At 53.1% G+C, this 27,494-nt stretch overlaps 9 protein-coding genes across 9 annotated transcripts; 2 read left to right on the plus strand and 7 right to left on the minus strand.

Annotated features, from left to right (window-relative positions):
- Positions 1–2,700: 2,700 nt before the first annotated feature.
- Positions 2,701–4,112, minus strand: HER10_EVM0005720 (uncharacterized protein). Its single transcript, XM_035475325.1, has 3 exons — positions 3,934–4,112; positions 3,257–3,733; positions 2,701–3,176 (listed from the first exon to the last, which is right to left on the minus strand). The coding sequence occupies exons 1-3, from the start codon at positions 3,988–3,990 to the stop codon at positions 2,895–2,897; spliced, it is 816 nt and encodes a 271-aa protein (XP_035334964.1). The 5' UTR covers positions 3,991–4,112; the 3' UTR covers positions 2,701–2,894.
- Positions 4,113–5,044: 932 nt separating this feature from the next.
- HER10_EVM0007934 (methyl-CpG binding domain-containing protein 4) lies at positions 5,045–5,584 on the minus strand (the record flags this gene model as incomplete). The annotated part of the gene is made up of 1 exon (XM_035477472.1): positions 5,045–5,584. One exon carries the CDS (start codon positions 5,582–5,584, stop codon positions 5,045–5,047), a length of 540 nt encoding a protein of 179 aa, XP_035335125.1.
- A 314-nt stretch (positions 5,585–5,898) lies between these two features.
- Positions 5,899–6,846, minus strand: HER10_EVM0005393 (methyl-CpG binding domain-containing protein 4; the record flags this gene model as incomplete). The annotated part of the gene is made up of 1 exon (XM_035475013.1): positions 5,899–6,846. One exon carries the CDS (start codon positions 6,844–6,846, stop codon positions 5,899–5,901), a length of 948 nt encoding a protein of 315 aa, XP_035334937.1.
- A 2,239-nt stretch (positions 6,847–9,085) lies between these two features.
- Positions 9,086–11,750, plus strand: HER10_EVM0005883 (pre-mRNA branch site protein p14). Its single transcript, XM_035475485.1, has 5 exons — positions 9,086–9,265; positions 9,520–9,543; positions 9,612–9,668; positions 9,734–9,861; positions 9,919–11,750. Exons 1-5 carry the CDS (start codon positions 9,225–9,227, stop codon positions 10,017–10,019), a joined length of 351 nt encoding a protein of 116 aa, XP_035334979.1. The 5' UTR covers positions 9,086–9,224; the 3' UTR covers positions 10,020–11,750.
- HER10_EVM0002583 (uncharacterized protein) lies at positions 10,723–12,770 on the minus strand (the record flags this gene model as incomplete). Its single annotated transcript, XM_035472289.1, has 2 exons — positions 10,723–12,036; positions 12,699–12,770. 2 exons carry the CDS (start codon positions 12,768–12,770, stop codon positions 10,723–10,725), a joined length of 1,386 nt encoding a protein of 461 aa, XP_035334728.1.
- Positions 12,771–13,613: 843 nt separating this feature from the next.
- Positions 13,614–15,535, minus strand: HER10_EVM0012234 (SURF4 family protein). Its single transcript, XM_035481632.1, has 4 exons — positions 14,886–15,535; positions 14,688–14,800; positions 14,135–14,628; positions 13,614–14,075 (listed from the first exon to the last, which is right to left on the minus strand). Exons 1-4 carry the CDS (start codon positions 15,050–15,052, stop codon positions 13,938–13,940), a joined length of 912 nt encoding a protein of 303 aa, XP_035335435.1. The 5' UTR covers positions 15,053–15,535; the 3' UTR covers positions 13,614–13,937.
- A 1,243-nt stretch (positions 15,536–16,778) lies between these two features.
- HER10_EVM0004461 (uncharacterized protein) lies at positions 16,779–18,281 on the minus strand (the record flags this gene model as incomplete). The annotated part of the gene is made up of 9 exons (XM_035474105.1): positions 16,779–16,824; positions 16,875–17,294; positions 17,355–17,492; positions 17,553–17,590; positions 17,639–17,793; positions 17,844–17,885; positions 17,945–18,035; positions 18,096–18,125; positions 18,183–18,281. The coding sequence occupies 9 exons, from the start codon at positions 18,279–18,281 to the stop codon at positions 16,779–16,781; spliced, it is 1,059 nt and encodes a 352-aa protein (XP_035334874.1).
- A 2,955-nt stretch (positions 18,282–21,236) lies between these two features.
- Positions 21,237–23,090, minus strand: HER10_EVM0009901 (cytochrome P450; the record flags this gene model as incomplete). Its single annotated transcript, XM_035479373.1, has 5 exons — positions 21,237–21,365; positions 21,399–21,569; positions 21,639–21,953; positions 22,058–22,837; positions 23,016–23,090. 5 exons carry the CDS (start codon positions 23,088–23,090, stop codon positions 21,237–21,239), a joined length of 1,470 nt encoding a protein of 489 aa, XP_035335269.1.
- A 3,103-nt stretch (positions 23,091–26,193) lies between these two features.
- On the plus strand, positions 26,194–27,330 carry HER10_EVM0013408 (shikimate/quinate 5-dehydrogenase; the record flags this gene model as incomplete). Its single annotated transcript, XM_035482767.1, has 4 exons — positions 26,194–26,496; positions 26,575–26,676; positions 26,725–27,054; positions 27,118–27,330. The coding sequence occupies 4 exons, from the start codon at positions 26,194–26,196 to the stop codon at positions 27,328–27,330; spliced, it is 948 nt and encodes a 315-aa protein (XP_035335531.1).
- Between the last annotated feature and the right edge of the window lie 164 nt (positions 27,331–27,494).

Genomic DNA, 27,494 nt, shown 5'->3' on the forward strand with positions numbered 1-27,494 from the left:
GTTCAGCTCGACTGAGTCGTGTCTTTGAAGAACGTCCACAAATACAAGCGAGGAATGATTCCACTCATTCTCGCGCATCTTCTTTAATGAAGTTTATGGGATGTGATCTAGATACAGGATGGGCCTTTCTTCTAAATGCTAAATGAATATAAAGAACTCGGAAGTAGGAGGTTTAGGTGTCTACCATCATGCCATTCCCTGGTGTCGTTATCAATAGAGAGTTCAAATACGTGTCTTTTGCGCGACGCGAGGCCGAGTGCTGACATCCCCGCTTTCGATGTGATGACTTGATGATTGGGAAATGGCGGAATCTCCGTTTAGAGCATCCTTGGTCGTTCGCATGCGTGGTACAGCACTAGATTATGATAGAGCCAAGGCTCGCACGAGGTTGTCGCGAGATGTGAGGCCTCGTCAAACACTATAATATCTTGGTCATTAAGCTGCAAGCTGCTCTTGGTATCTCTGTCATGTCTGCGTGATCGTGGACTAGCTAGAGATACTCTCCTGGACGGGATTCAACAACATTGGCCTTGAACTCCATACGCGGACAATGTCCTACTACGCGCCTCCTCGAAGCCGATGATACATCAGTAGGCCACGGCCTTATGAACGACACCCTTGCGCTCCCTTAGATCCGCGTTGCCGTGGCTTTGGGCGATGATCAGAATACTTCTGCGCATCAGGGCTAGGGGTAAATCTTGGCCTTTTATCTTTTCACTTACGGGATCGAATTATGCGTTGTTGGCGTTATGAGTAGGAAGCTGCATCGGTTCAAGTCCAGGGAACGCGAGGCGCAGGCTACTATCTGAGCCGGGGAAGTGTAATTGATATGGAAGGCACGAGACGCACTCGTTTCACTGATGAGGTGACGTCCGGCAGTATGGCATACCTGGTGATTCCATCCGATCTACAGGCTGGCTGCCTGCTTCATAGTCAGGTTCAAGTCGCTCCTACCTCAACCAAGCCCAATCGATCCCCATGGTCGAGCGGTATAACGCCCTGGTCCGTTAGTAACAGAACTTGGTATGAAATCTCGAGAAGTCAACGGATGGAGGATTTCGTAGGGGCTCAGTTCGATTTACGGACTGAGCACCTGAGCTTTTGCTTTTTTAACCCCTTTTATATCTTTTACTAAACTAACGCGTTAATAGCTTCTATCACTATTTAAGGTAGCCTATTTTATTCCAAGACCTTGTTATATATATAATTAGGAGCATTCTGTTAGCCTAGGTAAAATTCGATATTTTATACTATGCTGTTTCTTCGCCTGAGCTTGTAGGAGAAGGAGGAAGTGGGCGGCCATTCACATCTCCGAAGTGGAAGGAGGTAGGTGGTATGGGCCGGGCAAGGAAGGACCGCATATTCGGCCCATGCCATCTTCCATCTGACTAGCATCATCTCTCCATCTTGATTGCTTAATAGTCCAATATAGGTATATAAACTGAACGTATCACTCTACCGTGAAACTACCCAGGTCTTATTAAATCTTCGCTTCAGTTCACAAGCGAACCAAAGGGTGGGTGGGGCAGAAACAACAGGAGCCATCGAGGGTTAAAAGCCGGAGCACCGAATAATCCGGAGCATCACGGACTAGGTAGTCAAGACTCCACGACCTTCACCCCTCGGCCATCAGGCTCGGTACTTGTCGTTAGGATGTGAAGGCACTAAACTTCCTATGAGGCATACCCTGAGGGTTTGCCGATGCACCCAACCGTAGCAGGAGCGATATCGTGCAGCCTCATGCTTGTCTGCAGGCCGACTACCTAGAGTCCATTCACTATCACGTGTTCCTTCGGGAGTATTATTTCCTCTGGAAAGATCATTCGCGTGATACCTTCCTCGGCTTTTGATGTGGAAGGGCACTATGGAGGAAAATTCGTTCTAGTGGCGTTGCTTCACATCCTTGGAGATGGCTTTAGTAGATTAAGGACCTCCTGTTTCGATTTTCGATAGAAGTTTCAACCACACTTTCGCGAACCGAATTGTAGCCGGCTTAACATGAGTTCTAGGCGTACTTGGCCAAGAACCCCCCCCCCCCCCCCTCCCCCCAAAAAAAAAGACCTGGGTTCTCAAACTAGAGTCAAGTCATACAATCAGCATCACCCAACAGCCATACCTTCCTCTCACATATTCAAGAGGGCATAATCAGAAACCAAAGGATCGTCGAGAATGGAAAAGATACTTCTACGAGATGGTCGAGGCTATAGAGAGGAGGTAGAAGAGCAATTTTCTTTTTACTTGGCTTAATTATGAAGAGACACCACCTACCTTGCTTCCAGGTCTAGAGAAGCGGCTGTGAAATGTCTTTGGCTAACAAGATTAGAAGACTCGAGGCAAGATTATTTTTCTGCTTACCTTAGATAGGTAACAGGAGCACCTCCTAGGGCAGATAGTAGGCTCTCGAACTCAGAGATGAGCTCGACATTAAGCTGCTTTCTATGATGGAGTGCATCATTAAGCTATACAAGATCATTCCGTCTTCATCGGAGAAGGAGCTGACGAGCGAGATCTAAAACGACGTGCTTACATTCACGCCTATTCTATACAAGTGAGTGCCCTCTGGTATTAGAGCGCTCAGGTATTTCGATTTTGATCCAATGAGAAATCAAGCGGGCGTGTCGTCCTGTATCTTTAACGATATGGGTCATAAGGAGAAGAAACGGCGATCAAGGGTTATGTAACCACACTGCTGTGATACGTGTCAGATCTTACTGAATTAGCTGAACCATATAGACGTAAATAGCACAAAGAACTCCAGGCTAGATCCGTCATGCATCCCAATGCCCCCTCTTATCCCTGGTGCCCCGCCGCCTGCCTAGGCGCTCAGACATGTGTATCCTGCCCAACCGTGGTTCATAATGCTCGTTAGAAATCATAGTTACCGATCACAAATATCATACCCGCAGCTCAACCGCAATCTTATCATCCTTACCCACGACTTCCTCCTCGCCTCCTTTACGTCTGCGACTCAGCTCGCTCTCGGCAATAGACCGAATCAGCTGTACCGCCAATTCGGTACCTCTGGAGACGGACGCCTCGGATGCATCGGACGGGACGTGGAGGAACGTCACTCTGCGGTGCTTTTGTGCCTTCCACAGATGCGCCAGGCTGGAAAAGTAGATGAAGTCACAGAGGTAGTGTCCTGCGTCTTCAGATATGCGAAGGTCGGATCCCTCCTGCGCAAGTGGTCAGCACTCTTCTTTACCTGCCTCACCCTTGGGCAACACCAATTCGTGGTCCCGGAACAGAGACTTACCGGGCTATGGTCCTTCCACCGCTCCAACACATCAGCCAAATCCAACCCCGTCTCAATCTCAGACGGCATGCCGTACCACACCCAATTCTCGCCCTCCTCCCTCCGCCGATCCTCGTCCTCGAGCTTCTTCCCGTCCACGTCAGGGAAAGCGTAACCGTCCCGGTGACCGCGGCGCTCAATCGAGTAGAACAGTCGCGGTCCCGCCATGCCGATGTGGACGGTCGCATCGATGCGCGGATGGACTGCCGGGTCCCATAGCTGGGGCACCAGGCGGCGGACGTTTTGGTAGTTTACGCGAATGGCTTCCGGGTGGACGAGGATGCGGACGGGTGGGAGGGGCCGAGAGGAGGATGAGGTGGAGGGGGAGGTTGAAGAGTGGTGATCTTTTGGGTTCTTGGCGCGGAGGGGCGGGAGGTATGCTGGTAGAGAGTGGGCGATTTCCCAGGAGGGGTTCACGGGGTATTGGGCTTTGAAAGGCTGCGATGGAGGGACTGTTAGCTACGAAGGTACTACTTTCGTGAAATGAAAATGCTTATTCTCGCGGAGCCATGCGCGTCGTCTGTCGTCGGTTGTGATGTGCTGGACAGTAGTCACGGCGCGGCGGGCATGGCGGGGTAGGAAAGGAGGGGCAGTCGGGGAATGGAACGGGAGCCGGGTGGAGATGTGGAAAAACGTACGCCGAAGCCAGTGACGAGCACCGTGAACTCGTCTTGTGAATCAATTTGTGACCCCATCGCGAAATAATCTGAGCCTCCGACAAGATGTCGTGGAAGTGAGGATGATGCGAGAAGAAGAAGTACGTCAACGAAGCAAAGGTGGCTTCCGGAACAAACCACGCGATCGCTCAAGACGTGGGGGAAGGAGGGGGGGAGGGACGATCCAGTCTCGCGATTGCCTTTTGTACCCTCCACTCTCACGGGCAATCCTGGGTCCCCTCCCCCATTCCTGCCGGGCACTTCCCCTCCACTGCTCTGATGCGGGTGACATCCGCTCCGGTGCTGGATGCGCTGTGAGAGGGTGGTGGGGTCTCAGCGCTAAGGCACCCGGTGCAGAAGCCGTACAGGGCCCGCGCTCGCCTGCAGCAACCTCAGCAAGGGCGATGCGGGGCACCTTGCACCTCACCTGTGGGCGCCTTCCAGTTTCACCGAGGTACGCCTGCCTTTCTGGACGACGTGCCTTGGAAATATCTGAGATGTTTTCACATTCGCCACTGACCCTCAAGATGTGATGACTTCATGCACAGAGTCCTCGAACGCGCAGTGGATATCCACCGACCACGTCGGCGATTCGAGGGAGATGAAAAACGTGGCATCCTCTCAGGTGCGCGGTCAGGCAACGTGTGGTTGCAACGGCGTGTAAGACAAATTTTTGACTTCGCAAGGCGATCGGGAGGATTCAGCAATGTCGTGCCACGAAAAGGACCGCCTGGGAAACAAACATAGTTCTTGATTGGCTGACAGCCAGACTGACACAGCTGAAAAAAGGCAATCTCAACGGTGAGGAGCTGGGATGGTGGCGTAAACATTGGATGTTGCACAAGTCATGACTGGAGTAGTATTCAGAAACTTCATTATAGCCCGTTGGGCCTGGAGTCTAATGCTCATAATCACTATGATATACTGAAAAGGCCCGTCTTCTGGCGGGCATGTATGGTCGCAATCCTATGCTGTAAGCGCAGCACCCTCTGCGGTGCGGGTATCAAGCCAAATATCATCATTTCCAGCCCACGGCTGAACCCCATCATGAGATCCTCGACGAATGTAATCAAAAGACGCCTCATCTCGAGGCTCATCGTGGCTCGTCAAGAATCTTCAAACCTCCCGTATCATCATATCCCACGCGCTCTTCATCCACAGCCCTTCGCATCTCGTCTCGAAGAACTGTCTTCTCGCCCGTGACAGGATCCCATTCCCATCCTTCACGCATCCACATCCATCGGAGACACGCCCGAAGCTCCTTGTCATCGGGTCGCACTCTCATCCACTCGGGTTGGAAATTGGGCGCTGCGCCCTTGCCGTTCCAGTCGTCGGCCCGTCCCAAAAGCTCGTCCCGACAGAAGATTCGCCAGCTGTCCAAGGCGTATTTGCCTTGCGTGAAATGGCCCATCTCCCAAGCATCGTCGGCATCTTCAGTCGAAGAAAGCTCAATTAAGCATTGCTCAGTGTCGCTGTCGGGTCGAAGTGCGCTTGCCTCAATATCTCTCTTGTCGTAATTCTTCACTCTGTGAACAATCCCCCTTGTCGGTGGAGTTTCGAGCCAAACCCGAGCATACCTCTGTATCGCTGCTGTTCGCACAACTGAAAGCCCCAGATGGCGAATCATACTCATGATGGTCGGTGTCGCCTCTGGATCGGCCAAGGCCTCGGGTGTTGGGAAGCGTTCCTTGACCTTGTAAAACGTTGGGATGGACAGCGTCCCAGCTGTTTTGACAAGGAAGGTCACTACCACAAGCAGCCAAAACGGCTCGTGAGCAAACTCTTCTTGGATGAGACCAAACTTTGATGCCGTCAGTCGTGGAAAGGGGATCGTTGATACGAGACCAGCGCCGCGTTTCGATCTGGGAGACTGTTTGGCTGGTGATGGCAGGTTGAAGAAGGGAGACTTTACGGCCGTCTTCCGCCTCGGCGAGGGGCCGGAAAGACCTAGTTCTCCGACTTGATCCGGCTCAAGTCCTCGGGGGACAATAATTCGGACGAGTTCATCGGAGACGGACTGTTGGGCGGGGATGGCCAGGATGGCGCCTCTGCCCGAAGATCCCTGGCTGTCTGCGGGCCGCTGGCTTTTAAATCGCCGGCGTCATCACCATTCGCTCCGCTAGCCGCACAAGCGGCGTTCTGGGCCTCGCTGGTCGATTCCTTCGGAGATTTTCCGGTGGTGTCATTCGGGGCCTCATTCTCAAGAGACTGTTTGCGAGGTGTGATATTCGGCGTAGCATATCCGTTGTGGATGACGGCTGGTGTGTAGGCTCGAGCTTCGTCGGAAGCGAGCAGAGCTGGGGATGAAGATGAAGAGGGCTGTTCTGGCTGGATGCGTGGCGATTGTTCGGCCGCGGAAGGCGCGAAATAGTGGGATGTGGATGATTTGGGTGCGACTTTGCGTCGCTTGACTCGTTGGTTGTTGGGTTGGGCATCCTCATCTTCGACCTCCTCCTCATCGTCCCGTCCGCGCTTGGAGACACCCTCTCGCTTGATAACTCGCTCTCGTTTGATGACAGCAGGTTGGGGAGCAGCAACGATGCCTGATCGATGAACCCGCAGAAGCGTGGCTAATTTTTTGATGGACTGGTCAGTCGCTGCCCAACCCTGACGCAGCTTGTCGGCGGCTAGCGTGGCTTCTTTCACCCGCGGGACGAAGGCTAGGAGATCTTGTGCATCGAGAGGGGATCTAGCCGGGCTCTGCTCCTTCAGTGAGGCCGCACTCTCGAGCATCAGGTTCCAATCCTCGTATCCGCTGAACAGACCGACGTCGTAGATGGCCAGCTTCTCGTCCCAGGGGGTGCCGGGTGCAGCAAGGACATCAAGCATGAATGGCTTGTCGATTTCGGGAACGTCGAATCCGATGAAGACGTCGTCTGCTAGTGCATGCGCCATTGCTGATGATGTGGATGGACTGACGCAGACGAATGAACCGGATATCGTGATGTGAGGTTTGTGTGTAGGTGTGAATGTTTGGGTGGGTGGGTGAGTGGTGTGAGTGATAGATCGAATGATGGAGTGAGAAGGAATGGATTTTTTTCGAAGTTGTGAGATGTATCTTGGGATGGAAGTGAATTGTTCCGGAGAAAGGTCTGAGGTAGAGGGTAGTGGACTAAAATTGAGTAAGAAGCACCTGAGGTTGACTTGAGAGTCCGGGGGCCGACGTCAATGGTGATCTAAAGGGGTTGAGTTTCTTCAGTTGCCTTTGAAGTGAGGCCTAGGGACCGTTGAGGACGCCATTGTGTTGTGTGCTGCGGGTGGTCAATAGCATTCAACTGCAGCGTCAAAGGACAAAACAATTAATTGCGGCAGGTGCAGGGGAAGAAACACGGCAAGGCAGGTGCGAAGGAGGGGTGACTATTCCGTCTGTCGTTAAGGAATACCTTTGCAACAGCAACGGCGCTGATGAGGTGAAGTCGGGTCTGTTTTCAGGAGAGCGTTTCTACGACGCAGAACAAAAACCTGCTGGAGGCGTGGTTGTTTAGCCTCATGCGGATCCCCTGGCGAGCCAGGTCCCCTTTTTTTCCTTTCAGCGTCATAGCCTGGCACCCGGGAGGCTTGGTTGGCTTTGACGCTGAGTCTACTCCGTACCTTAGGTAGGAAAATAGAAACACAAACCGGCCGCTGGCTCAAGGTGAATGAATTGAAACAATTGGGCTGCCCATGAAAGAAACAGGAGCTCATAAAACGGCGGCATCCGCGTGAAAGCCATGGACTTGATGGCTTGATGACGGTCTTCTTGTTGTCTGGATTTATCCAGACCAACAACACCCGACCTCATAGACATAGAGTGACATACTACCTACCTTGCCTTACTGTGTGGTAGGTACTTAGGTGCCGTGGTGCTGGGCATAACATGATGGGGAGTTCGTGGCCTGTCAATGCTGCAGAGGGCCTTGGTGATAAACCAGGTCGGCCCAGCTTACTGGAGATCGCCCACCACAATCAGGCACGGATACATGGCTCAGCTAAGACGCCTAGCTATGCTAGCAGCAATTGTCCAAGTTCCAAGTCACCCTTCTCGAACAGTTGGTTGTCCACAGGGGTGCCTCACCCAGAGCCTCCTCGCTTTCCCCAGATTTTGCGATAGCAGAGATAACCTGGTTGGCAGGCTGTTATCGCATTGATCAAGTTACGCAATCTGGGACCCAGTCTTGTGACTTGTACAAAGGTCCACTCATCGACCTTTTTTCGCTGGAGTGACTGGTTTACTTGGAATGGGCGACGGCGATCCTCAGGAACCAGTGCATGAGAATCGTCTGCTCGAGCGTGTTCCATGGTGAGCGTAAATATTCGCATTGATTACAGTAAGTGTATGGCGTGCTCAAGCTCCGGTAAGGTAGCTTCTCCAAACGGTGCCCAGCGGTGCGGTGTCAAGGTGTCTCCTCGGAGTGGTGGTGGTAGGTACTGGTACTCATGGAAGGTGTTGCTTTGGACGAATCCAACGTCCGTCCCCAAGGTATTTTGACTTCCCGTAAGTACTCGGGGAATGCAGAGGTGCCTCAAACTGGGCAAGTCCAGTCGAGGCCGGCAACCATTCCCGCTGGAAACGTCAAGACGTTAGCATCTGGCACCTACACCACTAAGCTTGCCAGCATACCAGCAAATGGCATTCCAATCTTTTGAGGTGCCTGGCCACCATCAGCGGAGACATTATCGACATGGCAAAAGTGCGCGAGTTTTCCTCAAGATTTACTCAATTACCCTAGTGACATCGAGGGTGGCAGTGACATGAGCCAGCCAAAGTCTATCCGGCGAGCGTTGTTTTAGTGAGCGGAGACCGAGATAGGCGTTCGGTGCCCCGGGTGCGCCTTTCGTCTTTCGCACTCTGCGTGTCTGCTCGCCGGGTGCCACGTCTGCGGAAAGCCGAAGCGGGTACGTACCCAGTACCTACGGTGTGCGGTGTGCCGTTCCCCAGCGCAACCTATCTGCGTGCAGGTGTGGCCTGCCGTGCCTGCTGCACTGTCCCAGTGCAAAGTGTCTCGGTGCGTCCACTCCTTCCATGACGGGGAACGCATGATGAGTGGTCCACCGCGTGACGGCCTGTGGGGCCAGCCATGTCACGTGGACGCCTTCGCCCAATCCTTGCCTCCCGCCAGCCGGTCGCCTCATTTACTGCCTACTCCCCATTTTCGCTGTTCCTAAGAACTTCCAGATCCTATCCCAACATCCGTCCATCCCTCACCACACACCCCCCCAGCGCGTCCTTGTCCTTTTCACGAGCGTTCACCAACCCGAATCGAACACTCTCAGCGTCATCCGAGCATCGAGAGATGAGTAGTCGCGGCGGTAAATTAGCCCCAGAAGTCAACCGGTAAGTCCGATTTCTTCCAGTCGCGAATCTGCCTACTTGCTAGGCTGGTATATCTTTGCATCTTTTCCCTGCCTTGGCCGCACACGACTTCCGGGCGCCGGCCAAGGTCACCCCACGGCCCATGCCGACCACCTCCGTCCGGCCTCTCCAACTACCTACCTCGATCCTACTGTTCCGTGCTCCGATTGATATCTACCTACCCTGGCCGGCGTGCTACTTGATGGGAGAGACATGGCTGACTGGTTGTCGTACAGAGCTCTGTTCGTGAAGAACTTGAGGTAAGCCTCACCAATCCTTCGACAATGACCCACGCGACGATCAACATCAATGACTGACACCGACATAGCTACAACGTAACTCCAGAGGAGTTGTTCGACCTGTTCGGAAAATTCGGCCCAATTCGGTACGCACCTCCCATCGATGACAAACACCACCTTCCTTCGATATCATTACTGACCCCTACTACAGACAGGTCCGTCAGGGCATTGCAAGCGGCACCAAGGGTACCGCCTTCGTTGTCTATGAAGACGTAATGGATGCGAAGCAAGCTTGCGACAAGCTAAACGGCTTCAACTTCCAGAACCGATACCTCATCGGTATGTCTTTGTCGATCATCTTCAACAATTGTGGATCCATACTAACTTGATGACTAGTTCTGTATCACCAGCCAGAGAAGATGCTCAAGTCAAAAGAGGACCTCGAGGCTCGCCAGGCTCGTTTAGCGCAGCTCAAGACACAGCACGGTATCGATTGACAATCCGACGGGTCTGCGGCACGCCTCCAGACACCTACCTCGTCTGCAGGCCCGTCTATTTCTTCATCTAAACGAACCACTTCTCCGGATCAGAAGACGATCCTCAGAAAGGGCAAGCCGACCATCACCGGGCGCGCACCCAGAACCGGTGTACGATTCGCCGACGGAGTACTCCCCAACTCGCTCCGGGCCCAGACTTGCGCTTGAGGTGGTGGGTCGTTGTAAAACATGACCCGCCAAAAATTTCAAGCCTTGTTCTGGTCGGGGGTTCTTACGGTGCAGAGACACGCGCAACTTTTCTTGTTCGCTGGTTTTGGCTTGGCAAACGCCCGAAAACTCACTCAACCTCTCCTGGAGAGTATCACGACCTGATATGAATCTTGTGCGATGGCAGGGGCGATTAGGGGACAGGAAACCGGATTGAGCCGTCCGTGGACGAAGTCAGTCAACAACTCGACGGTCCTCGGCGGTGTTGTTTTATATCATTTTTTCTTTCCTTTTTGCTGATTTGGGAAACGGAGGGGGGCGTATCACCTTTGCTTGTGGATCACCATCCTTCGACACTCTTCACACACTACAAGTTGCTATCAAAGAATGCATGACAACCGAGGCACCGGCCTCGTGTTCCTCCTCCTCTTGTGTCCTGGCACCGTTGGACTACACGAGCTAACTTTCGCTGATGTCGTAGTCAATATCTAGGGTCCTATGTGCGTATGCTTTCCAATGTTGTGACCACCCATTCCATGAGTTGCCCAGCCTCACTGCTGGACATGTCATCATTGGCTGTCAGACACTTTTCGACCACCTGCTTGTACAACTTTCCGGTCTTGCTACCCAATCCCGGGACCAAGACTGGCAAAATGACCCTATCCCTCCACTTCTCCGCCGAGTAATGCGGCTTGTAGTATGTTTGCAGCACCTTCCACAGTCCAATCTCCAACAGCACCAGGCCCAGGCTGTACACATCATAGCCCTTGCAGTACTGCTTCCTCCCGAGGCCAGTGCCCAGCGAACGCGGATCTCTGTGGAGGTCGAGGATGCTGGGGTTCCGCGGATTGACGCTCATCTCGGCGTCAAAGTCTGGGCGAGAGGCGTCAAAGCCGACGAGGTAGGGGGATCCGATGTCCGGGACGACGGCGGCGGAGACGGTGGTGGCGCGGGTTGCTGCGAGGGAGGCGGCGGAGGGGAAGAAGAGGATGTTTGCGCTGCAGAGGGACTTGTGGAGCCAGTCTAGGGAGTGGAGGGACCAGAGGGCGCAGGCGAGGGTTGACGCGAGGGTTATGCGGTCGTCTAGGTCGGGAGTTTTGAGGTCTGGGGAGGAGATTAGGGTGTGGAGGGTTGAGTGGGATGTTGCTGGTTGTGGCTGTGATGCTTCTGCTGCTGCTGCTACGGTGTCGGTGTTGGCCTTGGTCTTAGTCTTGGTTTTTGTGATGGGCAGGGAGTCCGAAGGTAAAGATGGTTGAGAGAGTAAGGGACAGCGGTAGACGAGGCCGTAGCGGGCGTTGTTCGCGTCGTCTGTGTAGCCTACGCAGTCTATCGTGTGCAGGTCCGGGTGGTTGGAGGAGGCCGAGTGCATCATGCGGGCGAGGTCGTCGAGACGGCGGAGGTGGAGGAAGCGTTCGTCGGGCGAGGAGGGGTCGTATTCGACCCATTCTACGAGGACCGGGCCGTGGGTTGTGTGTGTTGCGTGAGTGCGGGTTGTGTTTGTTGTTGATGCTAGGGAGAGGAGGTTCAGGGAGGAGGAGGAGGGTGATGAGGCTGCTTTTGCGGTGGAGGAGTTGCGGCGTTTGGTGCCGGTTCCGGGGGTGGGCGACGTTGGTAACGGTGGTGAGAGCAAGGGCGTCGTCGTTGGCGGGGACGAGCTGAGGTCGAGGTCCGTACGGGGGATGCGGAAGGCGAAGGTCGGGCGGAAGGAGGCCTGGGGTTCGGCGTCGAGGTTGATGCGTAGCTTTTTGAGGTTGGCGGAGGCGGTGAGCTGCGGGTAGGAGTCTGCGGAGGAGGACTCGAGGAGGGCGAGCTGGGCTACGTCGCGGCGGGCCGAGTCGAGGAGGGAGTGGCGCCAGGAGCGGTGGAGGGAGGGGAGGAGGCGGGGTGGGAAGAGTTGTTCTAGGCCGTCGTTGAAGTCTGGTTGTCTTTGGTGTTAGTTGGTGATGGGTGTGGTGTGGATAGTGTAGATGTTCGGAGCTCACATTTCAAGTCCGTCAATAGGTTTGTGAACTTCTCCTTGTCTTTCATCACACGTTGATAAGCAACCTGGAAACATGCACACAACAAGATATCGATAGAGAGAAACATACCAGCAATAACCCACTTCGCCCTCCTCGAAATCTCCCTCCTCCAATCCCTCTTCTTCCCCTCCCCTCCCTTCTCACCATCACCACCACTCGTGCCAATCTTCCCCCCCTCAATACCATCCTCCACAAACCCATACCTCTCCCTCAACCTCCCAAAGTCCGTAACGGTAGCGTGCAACTCCCTCATGATCCCCTCCGCCAGCCCCGCCATCCGCGGATCGCCCGCCTCGCGACTGAACCCGTTCAGGTGCGCCTCCAACCGGCCCTCGGCGACGCCCCACCCGCGGCCCCAGACGACGAGGCGCATCTCCTCGATGCGCACTTTGCACAGCAGCCGCTGCGAGTCGGCGTCGAGGTTGGCGGCCGCGGAGAAGTAGCCGTAGGCTTTGACGCAGCCGTCAAAGAGCTGGCCTAGGAAACCTACTACGCCTATTGCTGTGCCTATTGCCTCGGCCATGTTCGCGACGGAATAGGGAGTTGCTGGAGATTTCCCTGGGTTTTCCCTTCTTTGGTTAATGTGTGATAGTTTCTCTGCTTTTTCCTGAGTGAAGGGGCTATTTCGTGTCTTTTTTTGTTTTGGTGCTAGGTGATCTTTCCTGAGTTTACTTCACAACATCGAATATTACAGGACTTTGGATGTCGTCTCTGAAGTAGGTTATTTCCGAGCTCCTGCGAACGATTGTTAAAGTTGGAATCGTCGTACTACGTTGAAAATGGGTCAACGATCTCTCAATATGGGAACACGGAGAGGAGGGGTCAAGTTGAGGAGGTTACACCGCTTTCTTCAACGACGATACGGTATCGAGATATCCCACGGCATGGTCTAATCTGGAGCTGAAATGAGCAGATCCAAGACAAACCGAGTAAGTCCTAACTTTCAGCTAGACCTCTCCAGAAAAGAAGCTTAAGAAACAAAACGTCGGAATTGGTCATAAAACCAGATGAGGATAGTTGAAAAGGAACAAAGTAAGCAACGGGAACGTATGAAGCCAGTCCCTCATCATCCTGCATACGGGTTCCTAGAGGGGTCGTTGAAGACCTGCATATGATCCACATCAAATCTCACCCAATCGCAAAGAGTCTACCCGAACGGTTGTGTTCCCCTCATTGTTGTAGCCACCCTTTGATGCAAGTCACCTCGACCGAGTAGCCAATTCCAGCCCCCTTCTTCGCCTTAGTGCCGGAGCTTGGCGGACGCCTTCGACCAGGATTAGGGGTCAACAGTTCACACGTTCTCAAGCTCCAGCTGACGGGCTATCTGATAGATCTTCAGCAAGACATTGAGCTGTAGACACGAGGTGAAAGCGGATGCAGAGACTTGTATGAACTTGAATATATCTTCTCCATTTCCTAAGCGCGCTGCTTAAACTGTCCTTTTCCCACTATTGAATCCTTTCTGTGTCTACCCATCATATATGCGGCGATGGGATCCCGTTGACCCAACGCCCAAAAAAATGCAACTGCAGTGCGGGAACAAGGTTGCAAGCCTTTTGAATGCCGTTCGTAATGCCAAGAAAGCGACTAGATGATATTGATCGTCTTTTGTCTTTCTTTTCCCCAAAGGTATGAGATCAGCCCTTCCGAAACGGGGCTTTTGTGTTTTTCCTCCTCAGGAGTTCTTCTCCTAGTAAACCTTCTTCTTCTCGTCGATGGAGAACTGTCCAGGTCCGGCGTTGACGAGCAGGAGAAGACCGCCGACAATAGAGAGGATCTGGAAGAAATCGTACTTGGCGAAATCCTTGTGGGGGTGGTGCTCGTGGAGCTACAAATCATTAGCATATACACGTAGGGCAATGACAGTTGGCGTTTGGGAAAGCTTACAGTCCAGAAGTTGTTCACAAGGATGTTGAAAATGCTGAGAATCAGGACCAGAAGAGTGGCGCTGAACTTGGCCTTGAAACCGACAACAACCATGACGCAGGCAACGAAGCCAACCAGGGAGGTGATGATGCGCCAGACGGACCAGGAGCCGCTGAAGACGAAGCCGACGAAAAGGAAGATGAGCAGGACACGGCCAGCAAGCTGGAAGTACATCTTGCGGTCCTTCTCGTCAAGCTGGGGCAAGCCAGCAAACGCCTTGGTCTTGCGAACCCACGAATCGGAGAGGACCATGAGAAGACCACCAATGACTGAGAGGTTGCGAAGGAAGAAGTTGAGGTCGAAGATCAGGCCGTATCCTAGAGCCTGCGTGACGACGACGCCCATAAGGCCGGCGACCGCGTAGTCGGAGTACTTGCGGATAATGACGAGAGTGGAGCATGCGACCATGGCGAGAACGTTAACGATGAGGAACAGGTGGGTGATGCCCGAGGGAACTGTACAAGGTTAGCACATCCAATTATTGGCGCAGACATTGTTAGAATTGTAGACGTACTGTGGCGGTAATCGTGAAGGTACAGGAGCTGGTCGCTCCATTGCGTAATGATTCTAAGAGCATCTTCGAGGAAGGTAACAACGATCAGGAAGCGACCAATGGCGGGCAGGTAACTATCGAGCAATGTTAGCCAACATGGCTCACGCGATGGTGAGCTATCCGACAGCTCCCTGTCAAGATGCCGAGGTTCCAACTCACGGCTTGATTGGCTCGCTGAGAGTGTCCAACATGTCCTCAATCTTGCTCGTCTGTTGACGGATCATATCCAAGGGGCTGGACTCGGAGCTGTCACCACTGGGACCGCCGAAAGAGGCGGAGGGGCCACCGGCACCCAAGCCGTAGGAAGGGCCTCTCTGTTGAGCCATCGTGGGAAGCGGGAGATCGACGGAGGGAGTGAGGTCGTGGGAGAGGTAGACGTGGCTGTTGCACAAGAAGGTACAGACAGACCAGCTGTTCGATCTGGCGACTTTATTTCTTTCGAGTCGTCGTTGTGGTCGTCGAAATTGACGGAGTTTTCTGGTGGAGAGACGAGGGTCTGAACCGTGAGGCGAAAAAAGAGGGTTGACCGCAGTTGAGATCCGAGGGCTGGCCTTGACCTTGACGTTTCGGCAAAGGTAATTGGGGGTGGGAGGGTTTGCGACGAAGGAGAAAGACAGAGAGGCAGAGGAAAGGATTGACAAAGGTAGACCGTTGGCGCTCTTGGGAGAAGAGTTGTCGTGGCAGGGCCGTAAGCTGTGGAGGGTCTTTGGTTTGGTGTGTCGAAAAAGAAGGGGAGCGACTTTTGAGTGTCGAAGGGAACGAAATGGAGAAACCGGAGGGCAAGCTGGCCTGAATGGCGTGGATGACTTCAGATTTGGTACAATGTGTCCTTTCGAGCCTCCCGCGATGGCTGCTCAGTGCTCAGAGGTCCGAGGTACCCACTTTTTAGACCAGAACACCCAGAACGGGTAGGTCGCTGGGATGTACCTGCACCTTCCTTCGGTACATGGATCTTTGCCGTGCTTGCCCGCTCCCTCATAGGTACTCAAGAGGGGTAGAAGTACCGGGCACGCACACCTCACACAGAATTGGGAGCCTCCGTCTCCAGCGGCACCAGCAGTAACCTCCACTGTATTTGCACCTTATTAACAGCCACCTCTCCTTCAAGCTTCAATGTACCCGCCCACGAGTTTACGGTTCGAGGTACGTATCCGCAGGCGGTGGACTGCAACCATCCGTTTGAGCCACTGAGGCCTTGCCGCTTGCCCGTTCTAAACTACCTGCGTGTGGGCGGTTGGCCCCTGCACGGCTTTGTCCCTGAATTTGGCACGAACGCCTAATTCTTTTTTTTCCCTCTTTTCTCTGAGTGCCTGGGTAGCTCCAGCTTCAACCCGCTTTTAGCCTCCGTGTGTTTTACATTGGTTGCGAGCGTGGATTCCGTTCATGGTGAATACGAACCCTCAACCTACTGCAAAGAGTGAGTGATGGCTTCATATCTTGATACTGCACGAGACACATTACAGACCGAAGAGCTCTCAGGCAAGGGACTTGAAGGTGGTGAGTTGTCAACTTTCAGCTTGCTTGAAGCTCTGAGCTTCCATCACCTGATTGGCAGGCCATCCCTTGCCTCACTTGCAACCTTCCTTTACTGGTTGGCGGCTTCTCCTGGGGAGCTGTTATCAAGGAACACAGCTTAGGGCCTTATGTGCATGTTTTCAACAACTGCCCTCTTCATCATCGCGCCAATTTATGTCCACTCGTGAACATTCGAACGGCAGTCAAGCCGGAGGTTCGTCGGATCTTTCGGTTAGAAGAGGGTGCGCATCTTAATGGCATAGTGAGGCGAGTCAGTCAAGCATGAATCTTAAACCACGCCCGGGCTTCGTTTCTCAGCAGAACACATGACCTGGCCAGTTTGCAATTGAGAAATGATGGGCAGAAGATACTGCGAGGTATTTACACGCGGAATGATGAGATGTTCAAGAACAAGGCGGACTGAAAAGCACGGGGAACCATCCAAACAGCTCACCCATTTCCGATGGGTGAGTGCCATTCGCAAATAGCCTGCCAAAACTGAACGAAACTCCAAGTCATGAAAACCTCCATCAAAGCTCAACCTCCCTCATTCACCGCCGGCTTCCTTCCCCATACAGAATACCTAATTTCAGTCAGTGAATCCCTTCGGAGCTTCAGAACCGTCAAACTCACACTGAAAAGTACGCGTGTATATTCCGATCATTGATGTCCTTCCGCACATCGACGAGAAACACGAGGACCGCCTCTCTCGACCACCCGTGGATCCGCGTAAAGGGCGCCATGATGAAGCCCTCCATACCCGCAGTCAAATTCTCGTTCTGCCAGACGCCGAGCTCCTTGTACTTGTGATGCCGCGGCCAGGAGTTGGTCGGCCACTTGTACCTCTCTAGGACGACGTCGCGGAACCCGATCTCGACCGTCATGTCCTTGAGCTCCGGTATGTCCTGGTACGGACGGCCCAGCTTCCCCATGGCTTCACCTAGGAGTCTCAGGGATTTGGTGAAGGCGAGATCGTCGGTGAGGGTTCCGTCGTCCGAGGTTGGGATTAGGTCCATCTCGTTCAGCTCGAGGTAGCCGCCAGGTGCGAGGTTACTGAACATGTTAGTTGACACATGTCCCGGATCCTGGATTCATGAACTGTGTTTCGCTCACTCGTAGCAGTTTTGCAGATATTTCCTCCAGTCTGCAAGGCTGGATGTCATGAGACGACTGTGTATATAGTCAAACGGCCTCGAAAACGTCCATGGTTCTTCGATATCGTCAATCTCGAACTTCACATTCGGGGGTACGCTGAGATGGTCAGTTCATAATCACAGCTTCACCTAACGGCGTAAATCAAGGAACACGCACAACTCCGGTTGAGCAGCTGAAAGATCGATACCCAGAACCTGGAAGGCGTCAGTTGGTGTTTTGATCAAAGACCTTTTTGGACTCACTTCAGCTTCTGGGTGTTCATCGCCAAACTCGATAGCCCACAATCCTGTTCCAGTACCGACGTCTAGAACGCGATTGACGGGAAAATTTGGGTCATTCGGCGGCGCGGTACCCAGGCGGTTGTCGAAGGTAAGGAGCCACAGGTTGTGCTGCAAGTCTACCTACGTGAGAAGCCGCTCTAGAAGTTTCACAGCAACAAAGACTCACCCAGTCTGTCGTTCTCCCTCTCGTCGTTAGGATAGCTGTATTCTATACATCCGTCAGAAGCCTGTGCACTATAAGGTGTCTCGATGGAGCAAAGCTCTTACTCCCATCTTTGTACCGATGATATGTCCTGCCGTTCTCCTTCCTATAGTCGAGAATAGAGGCGCTTACACTCGTCGTGGACGATGCGGTACCCTACATTATCCATCATCAGCATGTCTGACAGATATTTGGGGCAATGCCAAATCATCGTACTCCGTAATCCGATGTGGCATCATCGGCAGCCTGCAGGTTCTCATATCAGTATATCTGCACTGCGAACAACAGGTTGGATCTCATGACCTCCTCTGCAGCCAGTACCGCTTCATTCTCAGTATGGTCTTGAGGCGACTGAGGCTGGGCGGGACTCGATGACGCGGGGCTCCTCCTGGGCGAAGGCATGACAACGATTCTGTGAAGGTTTCAGGTTTGCTTTCTGCTCACTCAGGCACTCTTCATGCCTCAAGAATAAAGTTTGACTTGTGTAATCACAGCCAAACCGCAACAGAGAGACTCCATAGCTTTCAAATACCCCTCTTTATTTTCAACTCAAGACTGTTCGTATCAATGCGACAGCGAGAAGTCGGTGACCTACAACCCGTAAGCGACAGCGAATCCTTACCCCGGATGCCACTGTCGCAGTGCCCGACTCCATGACTCGAGACCCTGTCCTTGGACGGTCCTACCAATCCGCTCGCGGGACGATACGACCAAGTGGATTTTCTTCAGACGGATCAGCGAAAATAGACAGATGTTAGTCCTAGGGCTACGACCAACTGCCGGTGCCGGTGTACCTTATCTGACTACGTGTGTGGAATGTGTGGAAGAGGACCTACGGACAGATTGGGTATCGCTCAATGGAGCGAAAGACATCCCTCCATCATAGGAAGCGCCCGGGTGTAGGAATTGTTCAAATCAGAGCAATGGAAGTACGAGGCTTTCCCTCCTAAGTAAAGCAAGCTCTGTCCCGGGAAACCTTGACTCTCGGAGCCGCTCCGGCCCCCGGACTCTACAGTGGATCTCGGCTTCAGAATGACTGACCCTCAGCGACGTCTTCCAGGTTACCGGAGTGTAGCCTTCGAGCTCATCAGCATGCACGACATTGTCCTCGTGCAGCACGCCACCAGCTTTACCGTTCGTAACTCCCTACAGGGGCCTGTAGCTATGGAGACTACACCGATATACCATGTCATCCGGGTGGACGGATTGTCCCACATGAACTATGAATTTGAGACTCGATAGTAGGACATCTTGTCAGATGGGTTACTAGGTTGAAAGATGTTCAGAGCTTGTGTGAACAATGACACTCGTAAGGCGTTCTGAAGCACTCATGGCTATGACTTCTTACCGCTGCGACGGTCTTGCCCAGACAGCACAGGAAGGCTGGTGGTGGAATAGATCCCTCATGCCAATGAGGAATTAGACTGCCGTGAAAGGTGGCTTGGCGTTCATATTTATTTGAAGACGACGTTCGAAGTAAAAGATGAAGATATCGATATCCGATGGTGGCACCTCACAACAATGGATGTAGAAGGCACGTCTATCCCTTCAACGTTGACCAGATCTCTGCTCTCCTATCACTGTTTTTGCCACCCTTTTCCACTATTGTTCATTCCGAAATGACTCTTTTCTGCTGAGGTACGACCATTCACAACTCACCGGTTCTAAGTGGTAACAGAGGAGGCGCCCATCGTCGACTCAACTATAAGGCATCTGGAACCTTTGCTCAGCAAAGATGATAAGGAGAGGGGACCGAGGCCTTCTGAATGGAGAATTCAATCATGAATGATCTTCCGCGAAGTTTGCAGCTGAAATGGGAAGCAGTAAATCGGCCAGTTTTGGGCCAGCCAAGAGGCTTAGAGGATAAGGGCCTTGCATCGGCGTCGTGAATCGATAGACGAATGGCGTTCAGTAACATTCATTTACCCTACTCTCGGATGTTGGGGACTCAGACTTTACTGATAACAAAAAAATTTGACTCTTAAACCCAGCTCTTTCCACGTTTGTTTCCTCTGTTGCGTATGGATCTTGTTTGATGGCAGTGTACAGGCAAACGAAGCTCGCGAATCAATTGACGTCGTTTTCACACTTATGACATCCCATTTAAAAGCTAACCACAGGAAGATTCTGTATATTAATGCGCCAAATCACTACTTACTCACACATAATCACGACTGTCGGCCGGAGCTATGAATTGGATGAGGAACAAGCGTGGATGCCAGTCCTTTCCCGCCAGGGAATTGGCGCCCGTTTCACTCCGGATCCTTTACTCAGTGACAGACAGCATCAGCAATCGCACAGTGAGAGTCTTAGACATTCAGGCTTTCGGTTATTGGCCGTCTGGGCCCATATGTTCACTAAATGTATGTAAGCTATTGATCATACTTCACGACATGTCGTATTTGGTAGCTTTGGTGTGATCGTGATGAGGTCAAGTCTAAGGTCTCAAGCAGAATCTACGAGACTTTTTTTGGGGAGGAGGCTGCACCCCCATGAACCTGATCGCTTTATAGATTAACATAGACAGAATCGTTCTGTAGTCTACTGTCCAAGATTTGATCCAGTGTCTTTGAGATAACACCGTAGACGTTTAGCAGTGTAGAGGGGGCGTGTTCATAGCCTAGGATAACGTCGTGTCGATAGGATTATTTGCGTCGAAAACGAGCTTTACTGGCATGTACCAAGCTCAAAGTGACGGGATTCAGACATCCGACTGAAACGCGGCTATAGAGGCAACCGCGATCAGTTTTAACCTTCAGGCTTCAGATTTCAGACCTCTCTGGTTACCCTAGACTCTAGTAATGTTCTTTGTCTTAAGCTGAAGCCAATTGGCGTCTTAACTAAGTCGTGACTTTCGGAGTATTCCATCCTGTAGATGACTCGAGTATGGATGGAAAGGCGGTGGTATTGAGTTTCGATTTATCGACCTTGGGCCCTCTTGCGTACCTCTGCGTGTACTTGTTCTGGATTATATGTGACGGCTACAAGTCGCTCCTGAGCTGGAGGTCTTTCTGAATAATGCCTTGCACACTGCCTCAAGTCGCAGCAATGTTACCTTGGTCCATGCGAGAGCTCGAGCACAATGTCCTGCTTGTTCTTTATAGAGCATAGAGAAGCTTAAAATGAGTGGACACAACTTGTATGTCCTAAGATCATCTGTCACATATTACATCGGGAAGACTTGAAAGAAGGGAAACAGTTCACTGGATGACTTGGTCTATATCTGAATTTAACCGACCCAAAACAGCCTCCAAAACAAACTCAATGCCTTGGACCCTCAGCAAGCTAGAACGAAAATCCAGGCTTCCAAATGCCATACACAAAATCACGCTCCCATTGGCCATCCTTCGCTCCCGCTTACTCCGCAGCCTTGACCGCCGGCGTCAAGTGCACCATCAGTGGCGGCTTGTTGTAGAGAAGGTAGACGTCGTGATCGATCCAATTCTTACTCTGGGCAGCCAGCTGGAGGTCGAAGTTCCAGATGACCTTGGCGAGAATCATCTTCATCTCGGCGTAGGCGAGGTTCATGCCCAGGCAGTTGCGGGGCCCGATGTGGAAGGGCTTGAGGGCCTCGAGGTGGTCGTCGGCGAAGGCCGGGTCTCCGAGCCAGCGCTCCGGGTGAAATTCGAAAGGCTTGGAGAATATCTTTTCGTTGTGGTAGAGGGCCCAATGAGCGACGCCGATTGTGGTCTGGAGGGGAGATATGGGTGTTAGCTTGGTTGAGGAGGGGAAAGGGGGAGGGTACTTCTGGGAACCCACATTTCCAGGGATCCATTGTCCAAGAATCTCTTGTCCAGAGGGCGGCGTGATACGTGGCAGAGCGACGGGAACGGGAGGGTAAGACCGCAGAGTCTCCTCGAGGACGGCGTGGAGGTACTCGAGCTTGGCGGTGCTGAGGAGGTCAATCTCATCTTCGTTCTGGAACGAGGTCCTGATCTCCTTCTGGAGCTTAGCCAACTTGTCCGGGTTGGTGAGAAGGAGGTAGGTGCAGCCAGACAGGGCCGTCGCTGTCGTCTCGGAGCCGGCGACGATGAGAACATTTGCGTTTTCGTACATCTCTGGCATGTTCATTGGCTAGAAGATATCTTGTCAGCTTTTGAAAACCTAATAAGGTGGAATCGCTTCATCGTCTGTGCAAGGGGGTATAGCCAGAGACAATGAATGGAGTATGTACTCACCTGAGCTCCCTTCTTGAGCATGGTTTCCGCAAAGTCAGGCCGCGATGTGCCGAGAGATACTCTCTGGTCGACCTTTTCACGGACGAACAACCTGTGAGACATGCCTTTCTTCATGACTTCCTTGGGGATAAAGGCCTTGAGGATAGGTTCAAGGACCTTGAAGCCCCTGGCAATGTTGACATAACAAATCATCTTGATGTTGGTGAAAATCAGCTTGACCCAGGGGTGGTAGTCAGACTTGTCGAGGCATCCGAAAGACTGTCCAAAAGCGAGATCACCAATAATGTCAAAGGTGGTGTAGTTGTACCACGCCACGACATCAACAGGGCCCTTGCTGCAGATACCGTGGAGTCGCTCGATCAGGAGGTCAATGTAGCTCTTGATGATGGGCTGCTGCTCCTGCATGCTCTTGGCAGAGAAGCCGTTGGACAGGATGCGGCGGTAGCGGGAGTGGTCCTCGCGGTTGGCCGAGATGATGTCCATGTGGTGCTTGTCGATGAAGTCTGGGTCTTTGGCGTTCTCCTCGGTCTTGCCCTTGCGGTGGCCCATGATCTCCTTCATTGCGTCCGGGTGTTGGAAGGAGAGCTCGTTGGGCGAGACGCGAATGATCTCGGCGTCGTAGTACTGATGGAGGGCAAGGATCTCCTTGTGCGTCTGGCCGCGGGCACCCATCAATGCGTAGGGGATACGGGTGGCGGCCCATAGCTTGGGGCCTGGGTACTTGCAGAGAGGATGGAGTGTCACGTTGTAGATTATTTGAAGGAGGAGACCGACAACGACCTGCGAGCGTTAGGAACGCGCTCAGCTCTGTGGTTGTAAAAGAGAGAACAGGCTATGAGATTAGCATGCTTAGAGAGACGTCGACTTACTAGTGAAAGTTAGGAACGCGCTCAGCTCTGTGGTTGTAAAAGAGAGAACAGGCTATGAGATTAGCATGCTTAGAGAGACGTCGACTTACTAGTGAAATTGCTACTAGAGGCCATAGGATAAAAGGCGAGGGCCTTGAGCTCCCGAGTTGACTTTCTGACAGCATCTTGGTCGCGCCTTTTCTGAGTTGAGTGTATAGAAGAGAAGAGAAGTCGCCACGCAATCTGTAAAGTATAGCCCAGTTCCCGTCGCTGGACCCTGTGGGAGGTTTCAGAGAGAAGAGCAGTAGAGTATGGTGATGGAGTTCTATCAAAATCTCAAACACGCAGGGCATTGGAGATTCTTATATGCCACTCGGGCCGCCTTCGTTGACAAGAACTTCAAAGTGTTGCAGTACGACATGACAGTATAACCCTCAGATCCCTACAGATTACAACGTCACAATGTTTACTATACACTCACCGGTCATTGGCAACGCATGGTATCCGCAGGCCAGGCCATTGGCAGGCAAAACTTCAAACAAGGCGCAGGTTCTTTCTTTTCCCCCCTCCCCCCTCCATCCCCACGCGGAGCCGTCAAGAGACCGTCTTGCATAATGCAACGAGACGCTCAATGTACAATGGTGAATGGGCAACCTCCGCGCCTGTCAGTACGCGAGAGGGCCATCTTCGCTACGCACTCACACGAATGCGAGGTAGGCTAATGTCAGCGCCAGCGACCACGGCCCGCCGCGCGTCATAGTTCCCCGGCATGGGTGATCGACTAGTGCCCATCTACAATCTACCACTAGGAAGCCAACCTTACTCGTCGGAACTTATTATTCGTCCACTCTTTTTGAGAGCGAGAGGAGGCTTGGAAGGCCATGTCGTTCCCGCCTGGAAACCTGTCGGTAGTCGACGTGTTGCAGGGAGGGGCGGGTGAGAAACGGGTATGCCTGATCCTTCCCGCATCGTGCTACTGTTGCCCCCCATGGTTTTACGATGAGTATCATGACAAGTCGTCTCTTTCTAGAGAGGGCAGTTCGGCTCCGAGACTCGTAAACTCTATGACACTGATAATTCTGGGGCACTGGGGCTCAAGTTGAGTTACTGGAGTCAGTGGTCTGTGGGCCACCGAGTTCATCTTGGCACGGGGATCTGGACCGGCAGCGCTTGCCGGGGTATGAAGTCAGTCTAAGATGTTAGTCGACCGTCCAAGAACTTTTCGAGGCACTGACAGGTTTTTTTTCCTCTCTTGACAAGTTGACACACAGCGACACGGATATGCACGACGTTGCCATGCTTCGACGTTGGACGTTGCACCGCAGTGGCGTTTCCATTGTTTCCAAGAGTGCAGAGATTGTCTCAGAAGCGACACCACGCACGCGCAGTCCCGCCTATGCACCTCTGCGCTCTCTCGTTCGAACGGGCAGATGAGCGGGCATATGGCGTTGTCCCGGGCCCCGAGAAGCGGCATCCCTGCTGCTCGCCCGTTTTCGCTCTTCGTCCATTGTCCGCGTCTTGGCCCGCCTCAAGTCCGCAACGGGCGGGGATGAACTTGTAAACCATGGCACGGTGACACAAAAGGCGGATATCTTCTCTGAGATTTGGGTGTGGTTGGGGGCCAAAAACCTGCCGAAGACCTCGCGGTCCCCCGACTTTTTTTTGAACCTTGGTCTCTGGAACTCCGCCGTTTCTTTTTGCTGCGCCGCCGGACGGACGGCGAGGGCACGGCTGCTTCTGCTTACTCTTACGGCGCCGGCTTTTGGAAGCCTTCTCCGGAGCGATTGTACAGTCAGATATCATCAGAAGGCGGACGGCCGATGTGACAAACGCTAATCTGCTGACAATTTCATTCCCCCGAACCGGTGGAGGATAGCTATATCTCCGTACCATCGGCGGAGTGTTAGGCAAAGGCAGCTTCTTTCTGACACTTTGCGAGATGGTGTGGTGGTCGCGTATTGTTCCCCCCTCATCAACGTGAGGGTGTGGGAGGGTTGAATGGGCAGTAATTAGCGGTCCGATCATTGGGCTCAACACAGGGACGTTCGTTTCATCTGCCAAAGAACTCTCAAAGTCGGTCGAACTACACTTCAGTGCTCTAGTATGAGATTTTGCTTCGCCCAACATACTTGACGCCGAGGAACTTCACAAATTCCTGACTCAAAGTCTCAACGTGATACGGCGACGAGAACTGTAAGCAACTCGGGCAAAGGATACCGAAATCACGATGAATCTCTCTACCTCATGTTAATACGGAAGACCCCTCGCCCATTCAATAGAGATTGCCCAAGTCACATTTGATTTCTTCGTTGAAGCCAGCATATCCCAATGCAACTTGACTGCTGCCGGAATAAACACAGCCATCTTTGCTGAGCTCTCGAACAACCTGGCAATATCTTGTCGAAGACTCTTTCATTCTCTCTGTTGGGCAGGAATCCGTAAGTGACGTGCGAGCGAGTGGTCTACGATAACCGACACGATGCAAGATGTCAATGCCAGCCTGCCCAAGCTTGTCAACTGATCGTCCATCTTGCATCGGCCCTGGCGCAAGTCGGCTCCGAATGATACCCCCACCTGCCGGCACGGTGAAGCAAGTGCGGCTTGAAGCTATCTTGATTCGATGAGATATAAAATGGCCTGACTATGACGATGTCCTACATATCGCGAGGTGCTGCCCTCTTCTGTCAAGAGCTCGGCGTATTTTATAGGCTTGGCAGCTCCCTCTTCTGCTACTCGAAAGACGGCCTGATCAAAAACCGTTGTTGTGTAACTCACATGCACTCTTGTAGCTTTTTGCCTGATTAGGTGGCTTGCATGGCTGAGAGTCCAACAGCAAGACATCATGAATCGCCTAAATGACTATTCTCGAGATGCAAAAAAAGAGGGAATGAATAGGTCGGATGGTTTGACTGATGCTGCTTATTTTCGCAGACATTTCGCATTGAATACGATGCTGCAAAATTGCGGGCAGAGACGGCTTATGCGTTCGAACCGGCAGGTCATCCCGAAGGGAGGCCACGCCGAGGCGCCGAGGCGAGGCATCCGAGATCGGGCCACGGAGACAGGGGACCGATCGGGATCCCCACAGTACAAAACTATCGGAGCGTCACCGGCTTACTCCCGTCCGGACCGAGACTCGTACTACTTCACCCAAGGCCTTTTCAGTTCTTTCTTTCTAACAGAAGAAGATTCGAGGATTCGTTTGACAGAGGACCATCAGAAAGAATTACTCTCTTCTCGAATTCTCAAGCAATCACTCATTGACAGTCCATCGCATCCGCAACCAACATGGCCTTCACAGTCCTCTCAGACAACAACGTCAAGCAGCTCTTCCAGGGCTTCGGCCCAGAAGACGTGGCCCTAATGTCCGACGTCCTCACCGACGCATTCCTCTCCTATTCCGTCGGCCCCGAAGCGCAGTACCAGCCCCACCGCGCCGCCGTCGTCAGGCCCGACGGCACCACCGGCCTCTTCATGCCGGCCACGATGGAAGGCGGCATGTCCGTCAAGATCGTGGGCCTCCCGCCGCCCAACTCTGCGACTACCGACCTCCGCTGCGTCCTCACGATCTGCGACGGCACCGGCAAGGCTGTAGGGATCATCAACGCCGAGGAACTCACGGCGTTCCGGACCTCGCTCGGCTCTATCTTGCTGTATAGGTACCGCCAGGCGACGGCAAACATCGTAGTCTTTGGCGCCGGTAAGCAGGCGCTGTGGCATCTTCGACTAGCTCTCGTCCTCCGCGGGAAGGACATCAAGACCATCACCATCGTGAACCGCTCAAAGGAGCGCCCGGCGAAGCTCATCGAGCGGCTTCAGGCCATGAGCAAGGCCAGCGGAGTGGGCAACACCGACTCGGTGACCTTCACCGTCACTGAAGCGACACCGGACAGCGCACCAGGCAACGCCGAGCTGCGCTCCGCCGTGGAAGAAAGCGACGTCATCTTCTGCACCACGCCGTCCACGCAGCGCATATTCCCGGCCGAGTGGCTGACCTCGGAGCGCGGCTCGGCCAAGGCGCGGTATATCTCGGCCATCGGATCGTACAAGCTCAACATGAAGGAGCTTGATCCGGAATTCCTCCGCGCTGTCGTCGACACGCCTCTCGGAGCCTTCACTTCCGCTGGGGGCGGGGCCAAGAAGGACGGCGTCATCTTTGTAGACAGCCGCGAGGCGTGTTTCTTGGAGGCTGGCGAAGTGGTGGAGGCCAAGATCCCCGCTGAGAAGATTGTCGAGGTGGGTGAGTTTACTGACAAGCTTCGCAAGGCGGATGAGGGTGAGGCGGGGTTGCTGCGGGAGTGGCTTGAGAAGGGGTTGATTGTGTACAAGAGTGTCGGTATTGGTATCATGGACTTGTCTCTGGGCAAGGTCATTCTCGAGTTGGCGGCGAAGCACAAGGTTGGCACGATATTGCCAGAGTTCTAAGTTGTTTTCAGATATTAAATACAATAGAGTCTCAAATAGTCCGTAGTGTACTTCAAGTTCCTCAACCGTAATCGTGGCGGTGAGCTTCAGTCTTCAACTACCTGAATCCCTCTGTGACGTTAGGTACGTTGTTGCCATGTTTTGCTCATCTCCTCCAGGCTATG

This window comes from Colletotrichum scovillei (assembly GCF_011075155.1).
Source record: "Colletotrichum scovillei strain TJNH1 chromosome Unknown Contig00004, whole genome shotgun sequence".
NCBI lineage: Eukaryota > Fungi > Ascomycota > Sordariomycetes > Glomerellales > Glomerellaceae > Colletotrichum > Colletotrichum scovillei.